The sequence below is a fragment of the Phalaenopsis equestris genome, unplaced genomic scaffold, assembly GCF_001263595.1.
Source record: "Phalaenopsis equestris unplaced genomic scaffold, ASM126359v1 Scaffold001013, whole genome shotgun sequence".
In the NCBI taxonomy this organism is placed as follows: Eukaryota; Viridiplantae; Streptophyta; class Magnoliopsida; order Asparagales; family Orchidaceae; genus Phalaenopsis; species Phalaenopsis equestris.
The window spans coordinates 44608-72397 of NW_018165452.1; the positions used below are offsets into that span (position 1 = coordinate 44608).

The following is a 27790-nucleotide window of genomic DNA, read 5'->3' on the forward strand; positions in this document are numbered from 1 at the left end:
ACTTACAACTATATTATAAATTAAAATAAAAAAAAATCATAAATTTAAGTCTCATAAAAACCACTAAATTATTGCTTGTACGCTAGATTGTCTTTTTAGAGTAACGAAGGATGCATTAGAAGTATGAAGTTGGGTTTGCGAGTCATGTTCACATTTGACCAAAAAATTGACTCCAGCCAAAATAGCTTGGCCCAAACCAAACCCATGTATTATACGAGTCAAAAAGTTCATCCCGAACACAACTCACCTTCAACCCGCCAATCCAAACTCATATCTCGTTTAATATAAGGAATAACAATTATTCGAGTCAAAACCGGGTTGACGGCTCTATTTCAAGTCAATTTCGAGTTAGCAGGTCAACACAAACCCAACTAGAAAAATTAAACAGGTTAAAATTTTTAATCTGTACCCGACTCAAAATTTATTCGGGTCAACCCGAAGATTGATTTTTTGAGTTAGGTTGGGTTTAGTTGACATGTTAAATCAATTTTTGACAGCCCTATGATGCATGTCCCGATTAAATTAGTGAAGAAATAATTGCAATAAACTCCTAAAATGATTATAAAATAATTATAACTCCAAGGTATGGGGTTCTATCTCTTGATAAAATGCTTAAAAATTATACCCATCACAAGAAGAAGAATCAGGAGATCCAGAGCCCAATCGATTAAAGAGTAGTTTACTCTTCTTTGCACAGGATTATTACAATTGTCAGAAACATAGAGAATTAATTAACATGAAGATCATCATGAGATGAAATGAAGCTTTACATTTTTTCAATAATCTGCTCTTTACATAATTTGATAAAAAATTTGCCTCCCAAAAAACACCAATAAAAAGGAAGAAATCAACAAATCTAAGACCAAAAATTGGCCATAAAACTCAATATTTGCGATAGGCCAATGAGTGATTATTTATTAGAAATCTCTTTGGCAGCTAAGAGTCTAATGAGAAATTAGTACAGCAGCAAGATTATATATATATAGAGGTTAGAGCCTCTCCATGACTAAAAACATCAGTGGCGCTGCTTCAGCTCCTGCAAATGTAGACAAGTAAATTTGCATGGCATCATTTAATTTCATTTTAAATTTTTATAAAAGTAATCAAATACAGTATTAATAATAATACACTATTTAACAAAAAAAAAATCTAAAATGAATTCGATCACTAAATAAAGATCTTGCCAAACTACATTGATAAGAGAGAGACTCAGGAACAAAGCCTCTTTTATCCAAAAATACAAAAAAAAAAAAAAACAAAACAAAATAAAGATGGGATTGGCTAATGCAAAAAGAGGAGATAAATATATTAATATCAGAATATGTTATCCAACAAAGTTCAAAAATTCCAATAAACTCACCCTTAGCATGGAGTGGGTTATTGCATATTTAGCAGGTTGCATATCCAATAGAATAGAAATTTTTTCTAATTCCTCCTCAAGTTCCATGACAATTTGGCATTATCAGCCTACAAAACATTCAAAAAGTATTGCATGTTGTGGAGAATGAGAAATGTAAAGATTAAACAATTAAAATCATTAAAAAAAAACAAAAGATGATGGAGTAGAACCTTCAATAGTTCATTTTCAGTAGATAAAAATTCCTCATTCTCCTCGAGCTTCCCCAACCAAATTTGAGCCGCAATTAATTCTCTGTGACTTCTATTTATTTCTTCAAGCAAACTAAAATATGCAAAAACAAACTTTATTCTCAGTCAGTCACGATGGCAAGATGTGCTAAAGAGTTCACCTTTTTCTCTCTTCAACAAATTCATCAACTTTCCTTTTCAGCTCTCCCAACTCCTTATCCTTCTCAAAGTTACCCTTCTAAAAGTAAAATATTTAACATAAGAATAAAATATACATTTTTTCGTTTTGTATAAAAAAGCGCCAGCGCACAAACCTTTTCTTTTATTGAATCATCTGAATGAGATCCTCCATTCATCTTCTACAGCAGCATAATAAAATAAAAATGATTCAACAAACATGGAAAACTAAAACCAGACGCAAAAAAGGATTGTTTACAGAAAAAGGATTATTTACATAATTCAATTAAAGATTGATCTCACTGCGTATTTTGTCATATCCAACTTGATTCCCAGTAAATCTCGAAGAACATCATGGGTCATGCTCTCAGCTGCTGCTAAGCGTATATTCAACATAAAAATCTGGTGGTAATAAACAAAAACCAGCAACTAAAAACACAAATTACTGGGAATAGCTAAATAAGTCGGGTGTAAAAACACAAATTACAAATAACTGAGCGGTACCTGGTTTTGTCGGCTTGCAGCTAAAGCTTCGAGTTCTTCAACCTTGCATCTTGCCACAGTCAACTCTTCATCCTTCTCGGTGTTGATTTGCTGTGCTAGTCCCACTATACATTTAAAAGGAGAACCAGAGCCTCTACTTTTTGCTGCGCCTTTTTCAGATTTCGTTAATGTTGGATTTGCAGTGTTGGAGATTACGAGCTCAGTTTTGAGTTGGAATGCCATCGCCTCCAACTCTTTAAACTGCATATGGAAGAGGACTTATCAAAGACAATAAAGAAGTGTTAAACTAGTATCCCTTAACTTTTACATGGGTTTATTTTAATCCCAGAGTTTAAGTGCCCAATTAATCCCCAAACTCTTTAAATTAGAGCTAAAATAGTGATACAGGAAGAGAAAGCCCCAAACCATAAATTAAACATGCAAGTAAACTTTTATTAATATAAGGATAGGGTTACACACACACAAACTGAAAATAACATCACTGACACATAGGATGACACAAACGAACACTTCAAAAGTGCATCCTAAAGGCGGTGAAGGTCGGGTTAGGTGGATCGGGATGGTTGGCAAGGGTGGTGGCAGCAAGGGAGTGCTGATGGTAGCGAGCGGGCGGTGCAGAATTGCAGAGATAACAAGGTGAAATGTAGGAGGATGGAGCGATAGAGGTTGGGGAAAAGGATTAGGAGTGACCGGAGGCTATGGGGAAGAGGAGGACTGGATAGCCAACAAAGGAGGAGGATACATCACCACCATGGAGCAGCATATAACCGGAGCACAACCACCTCCTCAGATACAACCCACAAAGGGAAAAATGACTCAACACAGGAATCTAAATTCAACCACCACCTCGGAATCTAAATTAAACATACATCACCACCATAAATTAAACACATAAGTAAACTTTTATTGATATAAGGATAGAGTTATACACACACAAACTGAGAATAACATCATCGACACATAGGATGACACAAACGAACACTTCAAAAGTGCATCCTAAAGGCGGTGGAGGTCGGGTTAGGTGGATCGGGATGGTTGGCAAGGATGGTGGCAGCAAGGGAATGTTGATGGCAGCGAGGGGACGGTGCAGAATTGCAGAGACAACAAGGTAAAATGCAGGGAGGCTGGGGAAAGGGATTAGGAGTGACTGGAGGCTATGGGGAAAGAGGAGGGCTGGATAGCCAACAAAGAAGGAGGATACATCACCACCTTAGAGCAGCATATAGCCGGAGCACAACCACCTCTTCGGATACAGCCCACAAAGGGAAAAATGACTCCACACAGGAATCTAAATTCAACACAGCCAAAATTACTTCCCAACTCTAAGAACAATAACTAAATAGAGGGAGAAGGGTTGGATAGCCAAAAAGGGAGAAAGATACATCACACCACCTTGAAGTAAGATATAGTCGGAGCACCACGCCTCCTCAGATACAACCTACAACGGTGAAAATGACTCCACACAAGAATCTAAAATCAACACACAGCAAAAACTACTTCCTGACTCTGAGAACAATAACTAAATGGACTCTTGCACGAAGAAGAAAAGAAAGAGATAAAGAAGGAAACTCCCACACGAAAGAAAGGGGTGAGGAGTTTAGAAATATTAAAAAATCAGCCCTAAAAATATTGTCAAACGAAGAAGACGTAGAAAAAGAAGTTCTAAGTGCTCGATCCAAGCGAGAGATGTGAAAAGGAAGATCTCCTGGGCCGCTCGATCCACTTGGAAGTTTGGACCGACCCCCTGGACTGGCACCCATGCCATCTGGTTCAGTCGGCTCTTGTTTTCCCTCATTTGGGCAGGAAGTTCCCACACCAGTTTCCCGCATCTACGAGGGGACGTCCCACGTCAAGCAGTCCTATCTAGAAATTATTTTCAACCCATATTAAAATAGTCTGGGATTAAATTGACATTTTTATAAACTCTGAGATCAAAATGATCTCCCCACACCAGTTTCCCGCATCTACGAGGGGACGTCCCACGTCAAGCAGTCCTATCTAGAAATTATTTTCAACCCATATTAAAATAGTCTGGGATTAAATTGACATTTTTATAAACTCTGAGATCAAAATGATCTCCCTGCAAATCCTTTCTCGATAAAAAAGTAAATGCAAGGTAGTTCACTCTGTGATTTTGGCAAAATACATAAACACACAAAGTACCAAAACCTTCATGGATTTAGCTGGAAAAAAAGGTAAAGTGATGGGGGTACCTTCCGGTTATATTCGCTTGCTTGTGCCTCTGCATGCAAGTTCAGTTCTGATATTATTGATTTGCACTGGACAAGCTGAGCAACCAGAGAAGTGCATGGTTCAATAAGCTATAATTCCTCATGTTATTAGCCAACAAACCCAACTAAGGGCAGTAAGAATCACTATTTTGGGGGCTCAATTACTCATGTTATACCCCATACAAGTTACAGCTCAAAACTAAAAAAAACATGACCAGAATACTGAACAAAACAGAAAACGTAAAGTTATCACATGTTATCTTATTAATGTATTGCAGGTCTTGTTCTTTTTAAGCATGAATACCAAAATCTCATCTTGGACTTTGCTATCTTAGATAAAAACTGTGAAATAAGTATCAGTCAATATGTAACAAGTGGATATAAATAGCTACTAAAGCACCAACATAACTCCATTGACTATTATATAGAAAAACGACATTGCAAAGTTTAAACTGTGAGAATTAAAAAGAGAACAAAATCTCACGAGTATATGAAGGAGAGAGAGTGAAGCGAATGCTGGGAGAGGGGCAAAGGGTAGGAGTAGGGAGAGAGAATCAATGGGGGGCTGAATGCGAGGCGGACGACACTACGTTGGGAAGTAAGAAAATTTGTAATAAGTTATGATAACAAACATCTTACATATTGACTTATTAGAAAAGTTATGTAATAAGTCAATACGTAATAAGTTTCATAATTCTTTTCCTCATCATTGTGAGTATCTTCACTAGATCCAATGTTAGACTGCAACATTGTCACAATATAAGTAAGAAAATTTTAAGAATGTTTTTCATTTACTTGAAAAAGAAAAAAAAACCCATCAATGCCATAAATAAAAGAAATAACAAAAAAGATAAAAGCAGTGATCCAGGTTGATTTGCTTGTTTATTATGGAAAGGGGCATTAGCTTACTTGGTTATCAGCATACTCATGCATACAAGATTTCAGTGCACTCATTTGCATTTGAATTTCTCGAAGCTTCATCTTTACTTCTACAAAACCACAAGAAGAATCTGGAGTTGTGATGTTTTCCTCCTTGTTCTTCGAACTGGTATCTAAATAATCATGTTTCCAGTGCTCTAGAGAATTGGTCTGTTGATAATTTTGCTCTACATGTGCTCTTTGATCTTGACATCCTTTGCCTTCAATAGAGAGTAAAGAAGCATGTCCTTGCATGATATCTTCTTTTTGCGGAATAACACTTTCAGATTCTCTAAGCTGCAAGTTGGCCTCATCCAATGTTTGAAGATGAACATTATTTATCTTATATAATTTCTTCACAATAATGAAAAAAATTGCAGCGCATATCTCAACGTTGCTAACTTTTCTTACAGCGTCTTCAACTTTGTCTTCTAATTCAGATATGATAGATGTTTTCTCGGCCAATAGTGAAGTTAAATGAAGAATTCTGCTTTCTTTGTCAGAGTTTTCTTGCTGTTGTGCTTCTGTAATAGCCAGTATTGCTCCTCTCAAGGTCATCAATTTTGACTCAATATCATGCCTTACATAACAAGCATCTTCCAAATTCTTCTGTAGTTTTTAATTAAGGAATCTCTATTAGACATTCCAATAATAACTTTTCCAAATTGCTCACAGATCCAACTTTTGTGAGAGCAAATATCAGAAATAGAAGCTGCCTCATGAGTGGTATTATCAAGCTGCGTCTTCCCGTTCTCAAGAAGATCTGAAATTTCAATGGCTAGTTGCTCCCAATGTTCAATGATTGAACTCGCATTCTGCACTTTCTCTTTAGTTAATTTGGCAAGCCTTAAATTTTCTTATTTTCTAGAGTTAACAAATAGAGTTTATCATCTTGCTCCTTTTTCTCCTTTTCAAGATCCATTAAGCGTTGTTTGGCCAACAGTTCATTTTTGTTGCATTCATCAACTATTTGATTAATTGTGGTCAGCTCCTCTTGCAGGCAGACAATAACTTCAACAGTTTCAACTTCAACTTGCCTACGAACTTCATCCATTTCTCTTTCACTAGGGTGAGATGCCTGGTCACTTTGATACCTCATGTTCAGGTTCCAAGCTTTTTCTAGAGAAGCTTGCACTCTTTTCAGTTTATCCTGAAAAGGAGAAGAACACTCACTTTCAGAGTAATCTCCTCTCAATATTTCATGAGCAATAATAGATTTTTTGTTTCCAACATCAATGCGCAAAGCAAGCTGTTTCTTAATTGTAGAGATATGTTGCTCCTGTATCTTCACAGTATCCGCAAATCGAATGTTATTCTCTCTCAGTTTCTCAAGTTCATTAATCGAAAGCATTTGTTAGGATTCAAGGGCTTCAATGACAGACCTTGTGTCCTTCAATTTGTCTATTGTTGCATCATATCTCTTACTTATCAGCAGGAGCTTATCATTTGTTATGCTTAGCTCAGTTTCTGAAAGAATTGCTCTTTCTTCTGCCTCAACGCGAGATGATTTCTCTACTGCAATAATCGACTTCAGTCTGTCTAACTCTTGTTCTAGATACAAAACTTCTTCAGCATGCTTTGTGCTACATGAACAAGGCACTTTTTCAGGAGAAGTCAAACAAAGATCCTGAAAAGAGAAAGAAAATTCAAGTTAAGAACTCCATTTTGCAATTAGTAACTAGTTTTGTGTTTTGTATTGTATCTAATTTGTAATCAATGAGTAACTCATTGTATAGAAAATGCATTTTCTCTTTCAAGCAATGGAGAACAGAAAATAATTTTGATCAAATTCCAGGGAACTGTAATGCAAAAAAGAACTAATGAAGCTCAATTGACAATTTTCAATAATTCAAGTATCCTAATTCCTACTATTATTTTAGTTTTCTTGCAGCTTAAAAAGCTAGAAAACTTTTCCTAAAACAAAAAATTAGAAAAAAAAAAGTGGCTATTCAAATGAGGCAAGAAAAATGATTTGTACCTGTACATTGTGATCCATCCAGAAGGAGGGATCCTCCTTGAGCTCAAAATGTGGCACTTCTACTGATGCATAAACTGGTGGAGGTGCAGATGACAATGGTATCTTTTTAGATGATACCGAAAAATTCATAGTTTTGGCAGTTCCACCACACTGTGGAGCACGAGAGTTGCTAACCCCATTGATCATGGGCTTAGAAACACTCTTGGTGGGCGTGCTTTGCATCGAGCTTGTACCAGAATGAACCGATGAGGCTCTCCCACCCGTTGCTATAGAGCGAGGAGTAGCAGCACTGTAACCATTCCCGAAGTTCAGCGCATGGTTTGCCATAAGAGGTGGTGGGGGGATTCAAGGGCTTCAATGACAGACCTTGTGTCCTTCAATTTGTCTATTGTTGCATCATATCTCTTACTTATCAGCAGGAGCTTATCATTTGTTATGCTTAGCTCAGTTTCTGAAAGAATTGCTCTTTCTTCTGCCTCAACGCGAGATGATTTCTCTACTGCAATAATCGTCTTCAGTCTGTCTAACTCTTGTTCTAGATACAAAACTTCTTCAACATGCTTTGTGCTACATGAACAAGACACTTTTTCAGGAGAAGTCAAACAAAGATCCTGAAAGGAGAAAGAAAATTAAAGTTAAGAACTCCATTTTGCAATCAGTAACTAGCTTTGTGTTTTGTATTGTATCCAATTTGTAATCAATCAGTAACTCATTGTATAGAAAAGGCATTTTCTCTTTCAAGCAATGGAGAACAGAAAATAATTTTGATCAAATTCCAGGGAACTGTAATGCAAAAAAGAACTAATGAAGCTCAATTGACAATTTTCAATAATTCAAGTATCCTAATTCCTACTATTATTTTAGTTTTCTTGCAGCTTAAAAAGCTAGAAAACTTTTCCTAAAACAAAAAATTAGAAAAAAAAAAGTGGCTATTCAAATGAGGCAAGAAAAATGATTTGTACCTGTACATTGTGATCCATCCAGAAGGAGGGATCCTCCTTGAGCTCAAAATGTGGCACTTCTACTGATGCATAAACTGGTGGAGGTGCAGATGACAATGGTATATCTGAAAGTGAGTGCTCTTCTCCCTTTCAGGATAAACTGAAAAGAGTGCAAGCTTCTCTAGAAAAAGCTTGGAACCTGAACATGAGGCATCAAAGTGACCAGGCATCTCACCCTAGTGAAAGAGAAATGGATGAAGTTCGTAGGCAAGTTCTTTCTTCATTGTGGAGATCTGTTGCTCCTGTATCTTCATGATATCCGCAAGTTGATTGTTATTCTCTCTCAGTTCCTCAAGTTCATTATTTGAAAGCATTTGTTGGGATTCAAGGGCTTCAATGACAGACCTTGTGTCATTCAATTTGTCTATTGTTGCATCATATCTCTTACTTATCAGCAGGAGCTTATCATTTGTTATGCTTAGCTCAGTTTCTGAAAGAATTGCTCTTTCTTCTGCCTCAACGCGAGATGATTTCTCTACTGCAATAATCGTCTTCAGTCTGTCTAACTCTTGTTCTAGATACAAAACTTCTTCAACATGCTTTGTGCTACATGAACAAGACACTTTTTCAGGAGAAGTCAAACAAAGATCCTGAAAGGAGAAAGAAAATTAAAGTTAAGAACTCCATTTTGCAATCAGTAACTAGCTTTGTGTTTTGTATTGTATCCAATTTGTAATCAATCAGTAACTCATTGTATAGAAAAGGCATTTTCTCTTTCAAGCAATGGAGAACAGAAAATAATTTTGATCAAATTCCAGGAAACTGTAATGCAAAAAAGAACTAATGAAGCTCAATTGACAATTTTCAATAATTCAAGTATCCTAATTCCTACTAATATTTTAGTTTTCTTGCAGCTTAAAAAGCTAGAAAACTTTTCCTAAAAAAAAAAATTAGAAAAAAAAAAGTGGCTAATCAAAAGAGGCAAGAAAAATACCTGTACATTGTGATCCATCCAGAAGGAGGGATCCTCCTTGAGCTCAAAATGTGGTACTTCAACTGATGCATAAACTGGTGGAGGTGCAGTTGACAATGGTATCCCTTTAGATGATACCAAAAAATTCATAGCCTTGACAGTTCCACAACACTGTGGAGCACGAGAGTTGCTAACCCCATTGATCATGGGCTTAGAAACACTCTTGGTGGGCGTGCTTTGCGTCGAGCTTGTACCAGAATGAACCGATGAGGCTCTCCCACCCGTTGCTATAGAGCGAGGAGTAGCAGCACTGTAACCATTCCCGAAGCGCAGCGCATGGTTTGCCATAAGAGGTGGTGGGGGCGGCACCTGGAATTGTTCCTGATGGAGCGAATACTCCCTTCGCTCCGGAGAAGCCAATCCGGCCTGTTCGACAATCGGAACCCATCCAGACCTGCTCTTGCTCGCCGGCAATTTATCCTGCGTGCGTGACTGGAAGAACTGATCCGACCCTTTTGCTTGGCTCTTGGAATGGGTTTCTCGCTCTTTCTCCTAAAATGCGTTTCTTGATCCAGTCCGAACCTAGGGTTTCGCTCGGCTTCTTGAATGGCGCTAAAAGGAAGTCTTGAGGATTCCGCATCCTGCTGAGATGCAGATGAAACAGTCTGCTCTAGTGGAAGATTCTCGTTGTTTGCGTCGGTGGTAGGGTTCTTCCCGGAGTTCCGCCGGAAGAATTTAAAGTCCCTTAACACTCTGATAGAAAAAAGTTTACTCCAGCTGAGGAGAAAAAAAGCATGAGGATCAAGAAAAAGGAAGTCGTGAAGAAGGGAAAATCGGGCTGAGAAATCAACGGATGATGGAAAGAGATAATAACCTGAAAGATTTAGGGAATAGTAGATTCCGAAGTCGAGAAATCGTGAACGATATCTGCTTCCCGATCAAAGAACTGATACTAACGATGCGCTGCCAAAGTTCGAATTTCATCCCTATGTCGAGAAATCCTGAAGCATATCTGGAAAATTTTGAAATTTTGGAACGTTGCAAAGATCCTATTTCATGGGTGATTCACACAACCATCATGCTACTACTATTTCTTGATTTCTTGATTTCTTGATTAAAGGCACGTAAGTTCTAATACTCATACCATGAGGGAAAAAAATTGCATAACGATCTTTTACTTAAAATTAGGAGCTCTTATATTTTTATATAATCTGAGCTTTTTTAAATAAAAATCTTAATAATAAGAAACTAAGTCAAAGCATTATTAAAAAAGGAAAAAAAATTCAACTTTATTTTGGTTTGACATTTTAAAATAACAAAAAAAATCATTTTATTTTAATTATGACTAATTTAATCCATGTCCATCAAAAATATCAAATATAAGAGTAAAGAACATATACTTATTATTTCTCAATGATAAATATTCAAAGTCAACAAATTTAAAGAAAATCTGAGAATTTTTCAAATATTTTATACTATAAATATAGATTAAAGTAAAGAATTTTCAAAATGTTCATAAAAATTTAACTTATGAAACACTTGCTATAATTTTATCACCCAAATGTTGAAAATATACTATATGATTAGCAATGTTACTATGTATTTATAAGCTTATAATTTAATAAATAATTTCTTATTAACATAACAACTATGCAGGTCTCAAAAATAGTTCATAATAAAATTGAAGTTACATTGAAAATATTCACAGCTGGTCCTAATCATGAATCTCAACTTAAATTGATGCAGAAAGTTCATGACACGAGGCATGAACTGCCTTCCGCTTTGGCCCTTTGGACAAGTAGTTTGAAAAACCTAAAAATCATAGGCTTTAAAGTTCAGTTTTTTTTTTTTTTTTAATGATAATCTGTTCAAAAATTTGTTTTAGGAGAAAATGGTACTCTAAAGACAAACATGAATATGATAAATAAATAGAATTTTGTTAACAATGATTTGATAAAAACATTACAACAAAACTGATCACAGAATGAGTAAACGAAATCTCTCTAGAACAAAAAAGAAAAAAAAAAAAAAAGAAACAGGCCTCATTTTTTATGAACCCCTAAATTCATGAAGAGAATATTACATATGGTTAACATATAGTGCCATACATATGCTTCGCCGTATATAATATGTTCAGCAATAATACCTTTCTTGCATTGTTGAGTTCTTTTCCATCAACCGCTTTGGCGGCTCAATCTCTTCATGTGTTGTGATGCCCCGTACCACCGCACTCCCTCCACAGTGCCTGTGATAGAAACTAGGGAAGGGAACATCGTATTTTAATTTTTATCCAATTGAAAACCAACCTATAAAATTTAACGTTTATGAATTCATTTTAAAACTAGGCAAATATTAAAAGAATCAAAATATAATTCATTAAATAATGCTGTATTTTGAAACTACAAATATCATTGATGCGTTGTTAATAAATTTTATAACATGAATCTCGAGATAATTTTTTGAATAAGAAATAGTCTGGTTCAAATTAAAGATTATCCAAGACGCCAATTTTAATAAGTTTAAAGCCAATCTTGTCATATTGACAAGACGAACCTGATACCAAAACTGATCCAAATCAAAGTTCATTCAAGTCAAGATCAAGCCATTAAAGCCTATTTAGAGGCTTCAGATGATTGATTAGATGAGCAAACAAACTCCAAATTTTACATGTGTATAATCAAATCAAGTGTCTCGATGAGAGAAATCCAAAAAGATTAAACATTATTAATTTTGAGATCATTAAGACCCTCAAATCATCAAAAAACTTTCTATGATCAAGTGGGATAAATATGAGCCAAATGACCAAAAATGCCCCTCCCAGTGCTATGAATAGACTCACTCTCTTCACTTGGGGAAGAGAGAGAAACCAAATTTTGGTGTTATTCTTGACCGAAGACCTGACGATAACTAATGGCCTCCATAGCTGTCGATAACCTCCTGTTAGCCATTGTCTACCGTCGCCAGCCGCACCCTGCTCGTCGTCATTGACAAACTTTATTTCCTTACAAAGTATCCAAATACGATGTAGGACATAAAGCTGTAATGAAGTATGACGATAACACCTGGAGACAACTGCTCACAACAATCGTATTCAGAATACGACTTTCTTCGGACTCCTAAAGTTTTTTAATACGTCGAATATAGACAAGGGTTGTCTCTGGCATAAAGTAATAAATATGAGGAAAAAGCTGCAGAGACCAACCAGTGTAGCAACAACTATGACCTTTATGGCAAATTTCAATTGTAGGTTCTTATTATGACATATGTGGCTAACTGCTACTACAACTGCCAACCACAACCTCTCTAACCAACTGATGCTCTGGTAGCTATCAATTATGATATATGTGGCCAATTACTGTTGTAGCTTCCCAATACGGCTCTGTAGTCAGTTACTACTGCAGCTTCTCATTACGGCCTCTGCAAACAGCTGACACTTACAACTACCAATAAAAACCTATAAAGTAAGTTACTACTGCAACTTTCCACTACGACATCTGTGACCAACAGATGCTCTTGCAGCTATCAACTACAGCTTATATGACGACTTACTATTTTAGCTTCCCACTACGACTTCTGTGGCCAACTGTCGTTCTTACAACTACTAACTATAACTTATGTGGTCAGTTACTAATATAGCTTCCCACTACAACTTCTGTAACTTGTTACTATAACAAATTCCTAGCAACAAGCGCTCTTGCAACTATCAACTATAACCTATGTGACCAGTTAGTTATTACTATAAATTAGCTACCAACTACGACTTATGAGGCTAACTGCTACTATAACTTTCAACTATGACCTCTGTGACCAACTAATGCTACTGAAACTACCAACTAAAACATATGCAAATTCCAACTACGACATATGTGACCAACTACGACTTATGTGATTAAATGTTAATGCAGCTTCCAACTATGACATATGTGACTAACTACGACTTATGTGACTAACTGCTACTGCAACTACCAACCACGGTCAATATGCCCAATTACGACCTACGTAGATAATTTCTACCGCAACTACCAATTGTGACCTATGTAATTAATTGATATTACAACTTCTAACTATAACATTTGTGGCAAAATGATGCTACTGTAACTACCAACCACGACCTATGTGGGCAACTACAACCTACATGGTCAATTGCTACTATCATTTTCAACTATGGCCTTCATGACCACCTAATGCTATTGCAGCCACCGATTACAATTTTTATGACAATTTATCTTTGTAGCAATCAACTACACTCTTTTTTGCCCACCAACGCTATTATCACCAAGTTGTAACCCAATTATGGTTATTAAAGCTGGATAACTATTATACATTTGTAATTATCAACATTGTAATTTCATCTTCTCTTATGGAGAAGAGTGGACCTATACACTTACGATCATATAGTAGATTGCTTTGACTAGGCTAGGTCCTGTGATTTTTTTAAAAAAAAATTCAATATTATTCTACATAAAAAATCGTAATGCACCTCTTGTTATTTTTCTATTATCTGTATGTGTATTGAATCTTTATGCAATGTTAAAACATTAAATATCACTCTATCACTGTGAATCTTTCACATGCAACAATCATAAATATTTTTAGCCAACACATTCTCAGGCATTTATGGGTGGGAAATAACGACATGAGAAAAATTATTGCAACTTGCAAGTTTGGATGAAGTTTATATGATGAATTAATACTGGAAAATTACATACTTACCCGCGATATAATACTTGAGGGTGTAATTTCCTACTGTGAGATTGTGGTTCGAATGACGCATATTACCCTTCGGCCTCATATTTCCCCCAGAAAATTCTTTTTTTTCTTTGGAAACTCTTAATTGTTTCAAATTTATTCTATATATAATTAATCTAGAATGCAGGACCAGCCTCCCTATACATTTTCATTCGTTTTTATTTATTTATTAACTTTTTTAGTATTTTTTGTTCGTTGGGAAGACTTCAATTCAATCCTTAAATTAATTTTGGGCAAAACTTCAGTAAAGATTTGCTCGTTTATTCTCATAAAATGGCAAGGTAAGATAAAAAAGATATCACCTGCAAAACTCACCAACTGGATTGTGGGAAGGGGTGATCAAATTCCCACTGTCAACGGCAGCCCTAGTAGAGTCGCCGCTAGAGTAATGAAGGGCTTTGTCAAGGTTCTATCCACTTGACCTTTGCGCAGTCATCTCTTCCTTTCTCGCTTTTGGTATGAATTAATGTGAAAGCACGCTTTGAAGCGAGCTTTAGCGAGCAAAATGAAGTGAAGCGCATGACATGAGCTTGTGCCAAAATTAATTTATAAGTTTTTTTTTTATAATTTTAAGTTTTTAATTATTACAACAAATTATTAGATATTATTCTAAATTTTTAATTTATATATTACCCTCAATTTCTCCCTTTAAGTTGAAACTTCTACAATAGTTTTTGGAATTTTATATCAGCTTCTCGTTCATAATTCATATTTAATAATTATTAACGAATGTATTTATATATTAATAATTTTGTATAGCATATTAACGCTTTGCTTAATAAAAGCGTCTCTTTGCTCCGTGCTTCGCAATTTTAAGTAAAAATAAAGCCTTAAGAATCACAATACGCTTTGATAACGATACTATGAATAACCATAGTGCTCCTTAGTTTGCCTCTTTAGATGGATATCGGCCACTGTCGGTTCCTCGCCCCTCTCCAAACCCTCCCATTGCCATTTTACCTCTTCTTCTTTACCTACCCATGGAGAATATGCTCCAAAACTATGCTTTCCCACCTCTAAATCAGGGCATTCTTGAAGGAGAGCATCTTGAGATTACCTTTGTTTTCCATGCAGATGTAACAATTGGGAAGAGCCTATTGTACCGATAGTATACACTATTAATGACAAATCCCAATACTTCACGCCATCCTTTATTTCTTCCTACGAGACTACCACGTTTCTTTCCACTGAAGGTATGAAAGACCAAAATAAGAATTTTGCAAACTTCAAAACATAAGGAGGTCATTCCAGTTAATCATAGGACAAACTAGCACCCAAGTCTACCCTCGTGAGGACAAACTAGCACAAGGTAGAGAAAAGATAGGGGCCACTAGCACCCACAAGCCCTACGCGGCCAGAAAGTGATTAAAGTGTCACGACTTTAGGCATTAATATATGAGTGCCTAAACTAGAGAGTGGCCTTTTTCACCGAGCAGGAAACAATGGAAGATATGAACAGTGACACTGGAGACCCAAGAGAAAATGAAAATGCCAATAAAGAGTATCAATTTCCCGCCAATGAGGTGTTTAGGCGTTTGGCGGTTCTTTAAACTGAGCTAAAGGGAAAGCAACAATAGTTTTGCCACAACATATTTTATACCCATTACACCATGAGAGAAAAGGTGTGTCATCTTATCATTGATGGAAACAACTATGAGAACGAGGTATCTACTCAATTGATAAACAAGTTGAATCTTCAGACGAAGCATAACTACCCACATTCCATGTCTTGTTAAAGAAAGAGAATAGGATCACTTTTAATAGGAGATCCTAGTGAAATTCTCTATCGAAGAAAAGTTTAAAGATTATGTGTGATGTAATGTGATACTTATGGATCATATCCTATTGGCTGGCAGTGCGACCATGCACGCGTCATGAAGATTACAAGAACATCTATTCATTCATAAAGGATGCTAATCATATTGTACTCTTATCCTGAAAGGAGTCCGAGTTAACTGACATTCATACTGAGTCTGAGATGATAACACCACGATGTATCATTCTACAAACCTTTAGAGAAGCACAAGTAGGTCTACCATTGGCAGTTCTCGAAAACTTTCTCTAAGAAGCCGATATCACAGTAAAACCTCTACTGAAAGAGTTTTAGAATTTCTTGACTGACAGTCTACCTCTAGGGTTGTCACCACTGACAGAGATCCAAGATGCCATAAATTTCATCACAAGATCTGTTCTTCCAAACTAACCTGCCTACACGATGCACCCAACCAAATATGACAAGCATGTTACAAACTTGATTGTAAGAGACTTTTTGTGTGAGAAAGCTAATTTAGGTGGACTTCTAGCATGGATTGCACCAAAGAAGGATAATTTTTGGCGCAAGTGAATTGATAGTAAGGCTGCAAACAAAATCACCATCAAATATTCGATTTTTCATTCAAGAACTGGAAGATTTGCTAGATCAATTACATGGAAGTATGGAACAAATAGATTCTCCAAGATTGATTTGCGCATTGACCATCACTAAATTAGAATGAGACAAGGAAATGAGTGGAAGACAACTTTCAAGACACAAGATGAATTGATGAGTGGACAGTCATGCCCCTTTATATATCTAATGCACTAAGCATTTTTATACAACCAATGAACTAAATTTTGTAAGACTTCATTGAAAAATTTGTGGTTGTATACTTTGAAGACATTTTGGTGTATAATCATTCAGAGGAGTATTTGCAATTTTGTGATAGATTTTAGAGTTCGTATGGTCACTTAAAGAAGCATCACTTTCTTACACCGTAGACATGCTTCTTGGGGTATATTGTTTCAGTTGTCGGCATGGAGATGAACCTAGTGAAGCTCTTATGGCTTGGCCAATAACACAATTATTTACTCGGGTATGTCATTTTCATGGACCGATGCCTTCTTGCAAGTTTATTATAAATTTCAGCTCTATTACAATGCTCTTAACGGAGTTTCTTAGTCAAATAGATTCACTTGGTCAAGTGATGCATAAATCAGCTTTGAAGCTTTAAAGAGAGATTACTCAAGCCTCGATCCTAGTGCTTCTAGATTTTAATCACGTGTTCAAGATGGAGTGTGACACATCTATTATAACAATTAGCATTGTGATGAGTCCAAGGAGAATATCCTACTGCTTTCTTCAAAGAAAAATTGAATGATTCCAGAAGAAAGAGCTCTAACTACGAAAGGAGTTTTATGTCATCGTGAGAGTGCTCAATCATTGGAGTTACTAGCTCTTGGCAAATGACTTCGCCCTTTACACTAATTATAAAACCTTGAGGTTCCTAAATAGTCAAAGCAACCTAAAAAGTAGACATGCCTCTTGGGTGGAGTTCCTATATATCTTTGTTTCATTTATGCTCAAGTATAAAGCTAGTTAAAAAAATTAGCAGATGCACCGAGCCGTCGTCACTTGTTTATCACTATCATGCAGTCAAAAGTAGATGAATTTTAAGTGTTAAATTATACATATGAACTAACAAGGATTTCCAAGAGAAATGGTCTCATTAGCAGAATATACCATATGAGTAGTTCCAAAGATTAAATGGCTACTTTTTCTACTAGAATAGACTGTATATGTGAAGGATTGCTCTCACGAACTATATTTTACAAGAATGACACAATGGCAAAATGACAGAGCATTTTGGCAGACAACACTCTTTTCTTGATGAAAGAGGATTTCTATTGGCCTAGATTAATACCGGATGTGGAGATGCATACACACAGTGTAGATGTCATCTAGCTAAGAATTGGGGGCAAAATAAAGTCTCTATATGTCGCTACATGTTCCAAAGTTACATTGGGTGGATGTGAGGATAGACTTCATTGTGGGTCACATACAAAGCCAATGAAGAATCGATTCAGTTATGGTAAGAGTGGAAAATTTCTCTAAGATGACAAATTTTGTACATTACCATTAGACAGTTGATGCTTCAGATATTGTAGAAATGTATCTCAGGAAGATGTTTAAGTCTTTATGGTATGCTCAAAACCATCATATCGAACAGAGACATGAAATATTTTAGCCATTTTTTAGGATCATAGGAGATAAACTTGGTACAAAGCTTCAGTAGCTCACTCTCACACAGATGGACAAACAAATGTGATGAATAATAGTTTACGTAACCGACTCGGATGCTTTGTGGGCAGGAATACCAAGAAGTTGGACTTGATCTTCCCCATGTTGAGTTTGCTTATAGCCATTCCACCCGTCCGTCTACATGTGACAACTCCATTCAGGTAGTTTATCGGAGGAATCCTCATCATTGAGCCTAGCACTGATGCAAAGGTCAGATTAAAGGAAATTCAGGCCTTGCATGAACAGTAACAATAAAGATTGCTAAACAAAATGCTAGGTATCAGAAGCAGACATAAAAATTAAGAAATACTGAGGTCTTTAAAGAAGGTGATTTAGTATTGAATCCAATTGAATAATGAGAGATTTCTGACATATTCTTTTAGGAAGTTCAAAGCCAAAGTTCACGATCCAGTTATGATTGCTAAGAAGATTAATGATAATACATACAAGACTGATTTACCAGAGAATTACATTTATGTTACCTTCAACATTGCTAATTTACCACCTTATGTTGAGGACCCAACTACCTTTGATGATGCAAGCAAAGCCTCTCATACCTTAGGAGAATAACACGGTACGCAGGATGCGAGAAGGGGTTGGGAATCTCAAAAACCAAATTTTTTGATTTATATGTTGTCGGTTCAGGTTCCAACCTCATAGTGTTGGGGGGCAGTGCCGTTAGCTTCTTTTTCCTAAATTAACACTTACACTAAATTATTTTGTTTGGGAACTATTGATATATTTATTATGGATTGATTTGGGAATTGTCTTCTTTGGTTTTATGCAATAGGGACGGTTATATCTAACTTCTTTTTAACAAAGAGATGTATCATTGATCTTTCTCAGGTATGATTGCAACACGATTGGAACTGAGTGATAATCTCTCCAGGACATTCGACAAACCTCCAATGCTGCCAACCCTCGTTGCAAGCCCGCTGCACTTGTTATCTGACTTTTGTCCAGCCATTGGTTGCGTTGAATCTCCAGCTACAACCTTCAGTTTACCCTCCAACTGCTTCCTACAACTCTCCTAACTCACCCCTTGACCTTCTTACACCATCTAATAACCCTAGATAAGTGTCACTTGTCAATTGAGACAAACTTCAAAATGAGAAGCCCTCGAAAAAGTCAAGGGTTTTACACCCTAATCATAAAGACATTAGGTAGAAATTTTTATCCAGTGTTCCACATTCCCTTCAAAACAAATAAGGAATCGATGATTAAAAAGTAAAACAATAATAATGACAATAAATAATGTCATATTATAAAAAATCCATGTATAGTAGCATTTTAACTGTAGGAAGGATTACATTCTAGAAATCAATATAAAACAAATTAACCAAACATGATCTTCCAATTTAAAGTGCCTTTAGAAATTATTTGATTTGCTCTCATTCTTTTCTGTGATGCTGCTTGTTCGTTCTATAATAAATGTAAATTATTTGGTTAGCTAACATTAGCATTAGCATCGTCAATGGGTGGGTCTTGACCTAATCCAATCTGAATTTTGATTCAATAGTTACGTGTTACATTAAAAAATAAAAACAAGTTATTTTGTCATGTGAGATCTTAGAAAAAAGGCCAATCTAATCTTAATTTAATCATATTGACTTAATCCTACTCAATTTCCAATGTGAATGTGAAATTTTAGGTCAGATCATACATCAAAACCACTTTGATCCAATTACAATCTAACACTACATATATACGTAAAAAAATGGTATGAGTGATAGGTAACAACACTCACCTCCTTTTTTAACTTGTATAGTGTGCTGCGTGCATAACGCAATGCAATGCCCTCTCTCCTCTTACTACTGAACATATCAATAATTGCATGTCTTCACATACAAATATTTTTGTTCAAAGTGCAAAATAGAAATAATCCAATAAGGATACTTCTTTCTCTTATCATGCACGTCAAGAATCAGAAATGTCAATGGCACCTGAAAAGATCATTTTAGTGAGGTGTGTAAAAGTTACTATTGTTAAGGTACCTTGTGCAAATAATTGAATGCAAAGCTTTCAAAGAACCTTAGCCTCATAGCGAGGAGAACTCCTTTGAGCTGATTTCATGTTTTCTCCTCGTACGTACTACTGAACAAATCAAGAACTTTCATCCCAATTACTATTTGCCATTATGTCTGGTTGCAGATGATACGTCATGTAAGCTCCAGAAACCTGTCCAGACTGTAAACAAAGTGCAAGTTAGTGCTACTACAAAATATAAGAAGCCAAGCTAGGAACTTCGAAACTTAACTAATTAGTCATATGCCTGGAAAAATCAACCTGGTTAAGCAATAATTTTCCTGCAAATTTTAGGATTAAAAAAATCACTCAAATTTGAATTTAGAAGCTTCATTTAGCATCTAAATTACAATTCTGACAAATCTAAAGTGACAAAAATCACGCAATTTAGAATACATTTGCACTGTGCAGCTAGCATAAGTCGTGCAGGTCAAAAACACAAAACGCATGCCAATTTGAAAGCATTGGAGAGTACAATATAATTGACATAAAAAAAAATCCTCCTAGCATTTCCTTGGATCACATTCAACAAGGCTAAAGAGCAGTGCATACTCTAATAAAATTTGTCATTATTTAATGAAATGTCTAAATTTAGAAAAGAATGAATCGTTCTCTTCCTCGCTAAGTCATATTTTCAGGAAATAGGCTTTACTCCAGAAGTATTCTATCATGGCCATCAAGCCCATCTTCCCAACAAAATTATTCTCAAGAATTGGGAGTTTGTCTCTTGACTGAAGGATCAAAACTCAGTAAATTTTGATTATATGATAAGCTCATCAAGTCAGCATTCTGATGCATATTCTTATTATAAACACCATTTGCGTTGTAATCCTTTTGCATTGCCAAGTCTTCTAAACTCATTTGAGTTAAAGGTATTTGTGAGAGATTTGGCTTAATCAAGCCAAGCTCGTTTAATACAGTAGTAGTAGCATTCTTTTCCAATAAAAAATACATATAAAGCTTCTAAAATTTTACTCTAAAATGCCCCAAGATCTAGTAATACCCATCAAAGAGAAAACTTCCAGAAGAAGAGTTTATTGAATTACTTTTGTCAAAATCCTTTAGATTCCTTTTCTTTTTTTTCTCGACAGCCTTAATTCCTCTCCCTTCTTGTTAATAAAAGATTACAATTTGTTTTTTTATCAATTATCATAACAAGCATGCTTGCCTGACAAAGATATTTAATAAAAATAATCAGAAATTTGTTGGAGATGATGTAATACAACTTTATTGTGTACTTAGCGAACAGGAACCATCATCAAAGCTTGTCTGATAATTTCATTGTTTAATGTTTAATCTTGGGTTCTAATATTGTCATTGTCGCACGCTGTGATACTTCTTTTGCATAAGATAAACTTATGACTCTAAAAGCATAAGTTTTGAAAACGTGGCAACAATTTTGTGGAGTATTGATGTCACGCTAGTATCATAACTACCTATAAATAATATTCTTGACCACAAGTCTCTTGGCTCTCAAGCGCTTACATGAGACCTTCCTAACCCCTCCACAAGCCTTCTAAAGTAGCAAATATCCTAGTCGTTATGCATTCTCGAAGTTATTGTGGCTTGTTCAAACTATCAGCAAAGTTGGTTTGTTCTCATTGCAAGAAAAAATCCATGTCAGTATTATGCCCATTCATCATTGCTCTTCAATGATAATAAAAAATAATCTATGCCTTGAATCATGTTACAAATGATCTGATGATTACATTTTCAATTTATAAACTCCATTACACCTGCATCATCAAGAACTTTGAAATGATATCTTTCATTTATTGGTCTGAGACTTCAATGATATCTTCCATTTACTGATTTGACACTTCATTGTTGTCGGTCACTGTTGCACCATTATCGAATCATAGCCATCAAATATAGATTGGCCAATCAATTCGGATGCAATTCAGACAGTACAATAAGAACAACCCACGAGCACAATTGTTCAAATAATTTTTGTTTGGTGGAGGGCACAATCTAATTTGCCCATTATTGATAACAACAAGGGTGTACGTTTAGTCGATTCACTTTGATTGGTTAAGCTTTGTTAGACTAATTAAGCTGATCCAAATAAAGATAAAACTGAAAAAACCAAAAATAATATGTAAAAACGAACCGAACCAAACAACAGTATAATCTAGTTAATTTTGTTTAACTTTGGTTTAACCAAAACTTGAAAACCTATTATAGAGTTGTGCATTCAGTCAATTCGAATAGATTGCTTAATGAATTTACTATTACAAATTAGATCAATGGAAAATAGTTTAGATTTTTTTTTTCCAAAGCAAACCAATAAGCATAATAAAAATAATCTTCAATTTAAAACCAAAAATCAAATCATGATTTTAAGAACCAAATCAAATCAATCAAATATGCTAGATTTGTTTCGACGTTTTAGTTTAAACCACCCTAATAAGAATCCAAAAATTCTTAAATAATTTCATAGTAGGGCCAAATCAAACCCCACCCCCAAATAAGAAATCTATAAATAAGCTTTAATTCTTATTTTTTCAATATGTGAACTTGAGGCATTTAAGCATCAAATAGAATTCTAAAGTTTCAATTAATTTTCTAACCGTTGAAAAAAATCCTATTGTTCTCAAGTTCACCAAATGTCGACTGATTAGACCGCAAATGATCAATAAGAAACTTGTAGATTAGCTCAGTTAAAGCTTGTTAATGATCGTTTGATGTCTTTCACTCAGGAGGGAAGAGTGGAAGAGGCAAAGGGTTCAGACTAAAGGAGGAGAATGGAGAGGAGTATTAGCTTGCAACTGATGAGCAAGAGCTGCTACTGATTCAAGTTGATCCCATGAGAGAGACTCCAACATGATTAAAATTGGTTGTCCTAGAAGGTAGCGAGTTTAAAGCAATGGACGAATATATGTCTTGAGAGAAGCACAAGTAGGACTAACATTGGTTGTCCAACAAAGATGATGAGTTTGAGAAACTGATACCAGACACAAGACAATCATCATTGAAAGTGATCCAACATATTGTCACTTCAGATAGAGATGAGAAAATTGAGCTATTTCTGAAAGGCCTTGAATAAGTCGGATACTGAATTTCAATTCAGTTCAATGGTGCAATCATGAACAAATGGTCAGATAAGAGTGTTGAACTGCTACTTTGGAAATCTCTGCAAGTGTTTTATGGGAAATAACATTAGATGGTAGGATCCAATTATTTCCACAGAAGAAGCAACTTCTCCTGGGCGTCATGCCTACTATTGCAGTATCGTGAAAAACCCAACTTAACTTGGGATCACAATTATTCTCGTGATCGCAGGAAAAGGCCAGAGAAACAATCTTTATTTATTTATTTTTATTTTTATTGCAAGTTTCCATATAACTTTTCGTTCTTTCCTATATCTCTAGTTTCAACTTAGGTTATTTTCTTGAGGGACCATTATATAAGTAGTATTACGATTTTGGATTTTTCAATTTTGTTGATTTTATGAATTTGAGGACTTTTCTCCGATTTCTGCTCTTCAGAATCATTTATGTTCTTTAGTGTCATATCCTTTCCTTTTGAAAGCGGTGCGTCTATATCTTGCTTAGGAACAGGTGATAGCGTCTGCTCAACCTCCGTATCACGTTCTTCTCCCATTTGAACTGCTATTTTCAGTTGGGACAGCAGCCGAACGTCATTTATCCCTCTCCAAACACCAAAAAACACCCATATTATCTTTCCTTTGCTATTCCAAAACTACCTTCCCTCTAAATTCGCCCCAAAATACCTTTCCAGGAGCCCTAGACCATATCATAAGGTTATCCCCAATTGAGTTTTTTACATAATACTTCCGTCTTTTGGTGACTTCATAAGATACAATTAAGATTAGTGAATTTATTTATTATGAGGTAATACCCAGTGATTTTTCCCTCTATGGATTTTTGTCCAAAGAAATCTCTATGATATCTTTAGTCGGGAACTTCATACATCCTTATTTGCGTGAGTGGGATACTCATACAAGCTAAAAACTCTTAATCTGCATTGTCACAAATTTTTTTGCACGCAAAAACTAGAAAATCTCATTAATTTTAGGACCAAGATATATGATTAATTGTTTCTTTCATATCATTCATGTTCTATAAAAGAAATAAATTGATATCCTAGTTTCTTTATCTTAACTTTTGTATGCACGTCAATAAGAAAATTGAAAAACTTAATTAACTCCTATGGATAAATTCCTCTTTAATGAAAGCCATAATAAAAGCAAGTGAACAAAGAATATTAATGAATGATGTTGTTTATATTCCGGAAATACCAGTCTAACAATACAGTAGTACAGCTTGGGCAATGCTAGTCACCTAAACTTAGCCACAATCAAAGCGTTTTAGACAACGCCAGGATTTTAAGAAGGAAGAGACCAGGATCCGGGCTTTTTTTATCTTCACATTTGCAAATGCATCATTTCCCAAACAGAAGAAATTAGATTTACACCGATGGATGTGGCTCTAGTTTACGACTTCAAAATCCTCTTATATACAAGACATAACATAAGAATTTAAGGAATATAAACTAATGCTACTGCTTATATTGTGGCAAATATAGTCTTAACAATACATGGTACAACTTGGGCAATGCTAGTCGACAAACTTTAGTCTCTATAAAAGAGTTCAGACAATGCACTCGATGACAAAGACGAGGGTAAAAATCAAAGCCGAGCAGTGGAAGATAAGGACGAATCATTGACCTACATATACAAGCTAAGGTGGACAAAAGTTTATTAAATCTACCCAATTCAATATATTCACAGCAAAGAAGTGATGAAACAAAATTGTAAAACAACAATAGCCCATGACATCTTTCCTATAAATTTTACAGTACCAAACTCATTCCAACAGAAGGAACATGGAAACTGATGCTGGATGCCGCACATAATCATTGATCCAGATAAAGAATTCTGAAATAAGGCATCATTACAAATAAACAGCTTAAAAAGGGGCAAACATGGTGACACAAAGAATTGCAGACCTTTTGAGAAGAGGTTTACAATCGTAGGGAAACAAACTTTTATTCTGAAGCTCTCCAAGGGATATCCTTAAAGAATGCAAGCATCCTTTGGCCTTTTCAAAAGCATGTAAATCACCGGCTTCGTAAACGCACTGAAAATATTTTAGTCTCCACATAATTTGTCCTTGGAATGCAGTTGTTGAAGACAAAAGTGTAGGACTCTCATCCTCATCTGGAGGAATCTTCCTCCTTTTGTGATAACGATAATCACTTTCATTTCCTAACAAAGAGAACTGCATAAAGGCAGGCCATGACTTGTATATCAAACGTAAGCACCTGAGAGAAACAAATTGCATAAGGACTAGAATAACAGCAATAATTATACAGAAAGAATTTTTAACATCATCAGTCACACACAAATAACCTCGACAAACAAAACATAATGGTAGAAAACTTTGAGAAAGAAAATTACGACAGGAAAGCTAAAAAAAAAGAAATCAAAAGTGCAGGGTGTGCTAAACAAGTGATGGAAAAACGAAGCCGTAAAGGATGCAATTCAAATAAATGCGGCAAACTCAGGTTTCAAAAAATTTTATGAAATTTCTAATGCACATTTCAGTCTCACAGCTTGCAGATTTCTTTTGAGGATAAAAAAAAAGTAATCTCTCAGGGCGTCCGCCTCAAGGTGCTCCTCAAAAGCTTCGAGGCTTGAGCCCGGTCCTTGGGGTGAAAATTCTTTATTAAACAAGGCGTATGCCTGGAGACATTTGGCCTAAGGCATTTAAGTTACTCCTAAGCATTCAAGGTAATTTTCAAACAACAGCAAACGACAATCAATGTTAGGGTTCGTTTTCAAGCGTCGTCCCGAGCTCTACATTCGCTTCTCCATTTCTTTACTTCGTGCGTCGACGAGCCCAACATTCACTTGGCAACTTCGAGCATCGTCCAGAGCTCGATGAAGAATCTCTGCTTCAACTTCATCTTTCTATCGATCAGCAAAGTCACATCCAAGCCTCATAGCGTCGAGCATCAAAGTCCCATCCAAGGTTCACAGAATTATTGCTCTGTTTCATCTCTGTCGAGCATCAAATTCAAATCGAAGCCTAGTAGCATTGAACGTCGAAGTCCAGTCCCAGCCTCGCAGCACTCCTGTTGCCTCACTTCGTATTTGTCTAAAATAACTTAGTAATTATCTCGCAGCTTCCCACTTCCCAGGTTTAATTTCAAATTATTATTGTACATCTTATTCCTCTTATCTGTTACAAGTTCTGCTTATTTGTATTTTTTTTTAACAGTAGCAGTAAACATAAAAATTGTATGGTATGCATGTAAATGACCCCTTTTTTTTTGACACTAGTAGGAAACATAAGAATTGCATGATATGTATGTATATGGCCCTTTTTTTCTTACAGTAAGAATAAAGATGAGAATTATATAGAATTTCAACCCCCCTCAACTGTATTTTGGTTATACTAATAAAATATTGGGTATTCAAGAAGTGCAGGCAAATATGATTGTTAGATATGTAAATACTAAACACATAAGAACTATGTAATGGTAAGCATGTAAATGATCATTTTTTATTTATTTGGTATTGCTTTTTTTTATTTACTTTCTTGTGGCAATGGAGGATATATTTTTTATTGGGGCAATTATATACATAGCACCAAAACATTGCTATTTACAAATGTAGCACCTTCTTTCATCCATCTCTCAAATTCTCACTCAAATATAAAAATTCATGTTACAAACCCAACGCATATTTTTCATTTTTATCAAAATTACAATGGTTTAATTATGACATGCATAAATATATCAGTTCGATAGTTCAAAAATATCAAATAACAATATTTTGGGTGCAATGTATGCAATTATCCTTTTTTATTTTCGTAACTTATTTTGTTTTTTAGTTTTAGTTTAGAGCAAATTACTTGAATTTATTAATTTTATTTTATGCAACCGTAATGTTTTTTTTAACAAATATACTTATCAACAAAAATATCTTATGTGTGTACTTTCCTACTCCAAAAATATTATATTAAAAAGTTCACTATCTTTTTTTTGAATGGAATTATTATTCTTTTTGTTAATTAAAGTAGGTGGTGGCACAAGAAGAAAAAATCCAACTTAAAAATATGGGACTCAAATTGAAGTGGCAGTAGAAGCTGCAAAAACAGAATATTTTTGTTTGAAATGTAAATTTGTGATAAGTGAAGTATTGGTGGTGTTAAAAGACTTAAAGATCACTTGGCTTGCTTACATTCAAATGTTGAAGCATGTGAGAAAATGCTAGATGAAGATGGTTGACATAAGCTGATGTTGGATGAGGAGGTTACAACAATAATAAAAATGGTTGATAAAATGAAGAAGACTGTTGACCTCATTTTTAGTGAGGTCTTAGTCTCCTACTCTTAGAACCTAGGATCTAGCTTTAGGAGTTCTTATTGACCATCCTAGTGGACTAGCGATGGAGCCCACCTTCCGTAGAATTTCAAGCCACTTCTTGACTCATTTTTGTGAAGAACTCTCATGAGTGGTTCCAAGCACTCAACTTTTAGGTGCAAGTGCTCAGGACCAACATGTAGAGGGCCCGAAATTGAGTTCCTATAGGATCAACAGCCTTAGGTGAACCCTTTGTGACTCGATTACTCGCGAACGCCATTTTTCATGCACTCACTGCACCACACACGATTTTGGCTT

At 35.5% G+C, this 27790-nt stretch overlaps 4 protein-coding genes and 1 long non-coding RNA gene across 12 annotated transcripts in view; all 5 read right to left on the reverse strand.

Annotated features, from left to right (window-relative positions):
* The window catches only part of LOC110032706 (kinesin-like protein KIN-12E), a 10260-nt gene extending 8498 nt beyond the window's left edge, over window positions 1-1762 (reverse strand). The window contains exon 1 of the mRNA XM_020736421.1: window positions 1749-1762. The gene's annotated coding sequence lies outside the window, so the exon portion shown is untranslated. The remainder of the gene's footprint in view (window positions 1-1748) is intronic.
* On the reverse strand, window positions 750-1396 carry LOC110032708. Its single transcript, XR_002294873.1, has 2 exons — window positions 1361-1396; window positions 750-1036 (listed from the first exon to the last, which is right to left on the reverse strand). It is a non-coding gene; the product is annotated as an uncharacterized LOC110032708 (long non-coding RNA).
* A 55-nt stretch (window positions 1763-1817) lies between the features above and the next one.
* LOC110032715 (kinesin-like protein KIN-12F) lies at window positions 1818-6269 on the reverse strand. The gene is made up of 5 exons (XM_020736440.1): window positions 5409-6269; window positions 2269-2508; window positions 2068-2166; window positions 1898-1946; window positions 1818-1822 (listed from the first exon to the last, which is right to left on the reverse strand). Exons 1-5 carry the CDS (start codon window positions 5973-5975, stop codon window positions 1818-1820), a joined length of 960 nt encoding a protein of 319 aa, XP_020592099.1. The 5' UTR covers window positions 5976-6269.
* Window positions 6270-6283: 14 nt separating this feature from the next.
* On the reverse strand, window positions 6284-7726 carry LOC110032710 (kinesin-like protein KIN-12F). The gene is made up of 2 exons (XM_020736432.1): window positions 7396-7726; window positions 6284-7044 (listed from the first exon to the last, which is right to left on the reverse strand). The coding sequence occupies exons 1-2, from the start codon at window positions 7720-7722 to the stop codon at window positions 6772-6774; spliced, it is 600 nt and encodes a 199-aa protein (XP_020592091.1). The 5' UTR covers window positions 7723-7726; the 3' UTR covers window positions 6284-6771.
* Window positions 7727-7735: 9 nt separating this feature from the next.
* LOC110032709 overlaps window positions 7736-27790 on the reverse strand; it is a 40273-nt gene continuing 20218 nt past the window's right edge. For 3 of the 8 annotated variants that reach the window (XM_020736422.1, XM_020736429.1, XM_020736430.1), the window contains 8 exons: window positions 25112-25426; window positions 20147-20302; window positions 19863-20058; window positions 11456-11566; window positions 10184-10321; window positions 9331-10086; window positions 8358-8986; window positions 7736-8006 (listed from right to left, as the gene is read on the reverse strand). In XM_020736422.1, the coding sequence (XP_020592081.1) occupies window positions 20275-20302; window positions 25112-25426 (343 nt within the window). In that variant the 3' untranslated portion in view covers window positions 7736-8006; window positions 8358-8986; window positions 9331-10086; ... (2 more) ...; window positions 19863-20058; window positions 20147-20274. Of the gene's footprint in view, window positions 8007-8357; window positions 8987-9330; window positions 10087-10183; window positions 10322-10992; window positions 11122-11455; window positions 11567-19862; window positions 20059-20146; window positions 20303-20372; window positions 20422-25111; window positions 25427-27790 lie in introns of those variants that run through there. The other 5 variants (XM_020736428.1, XM_020736423.1, XM_020736424.1 and 2 more) reach the window with 5 other exon arrangements.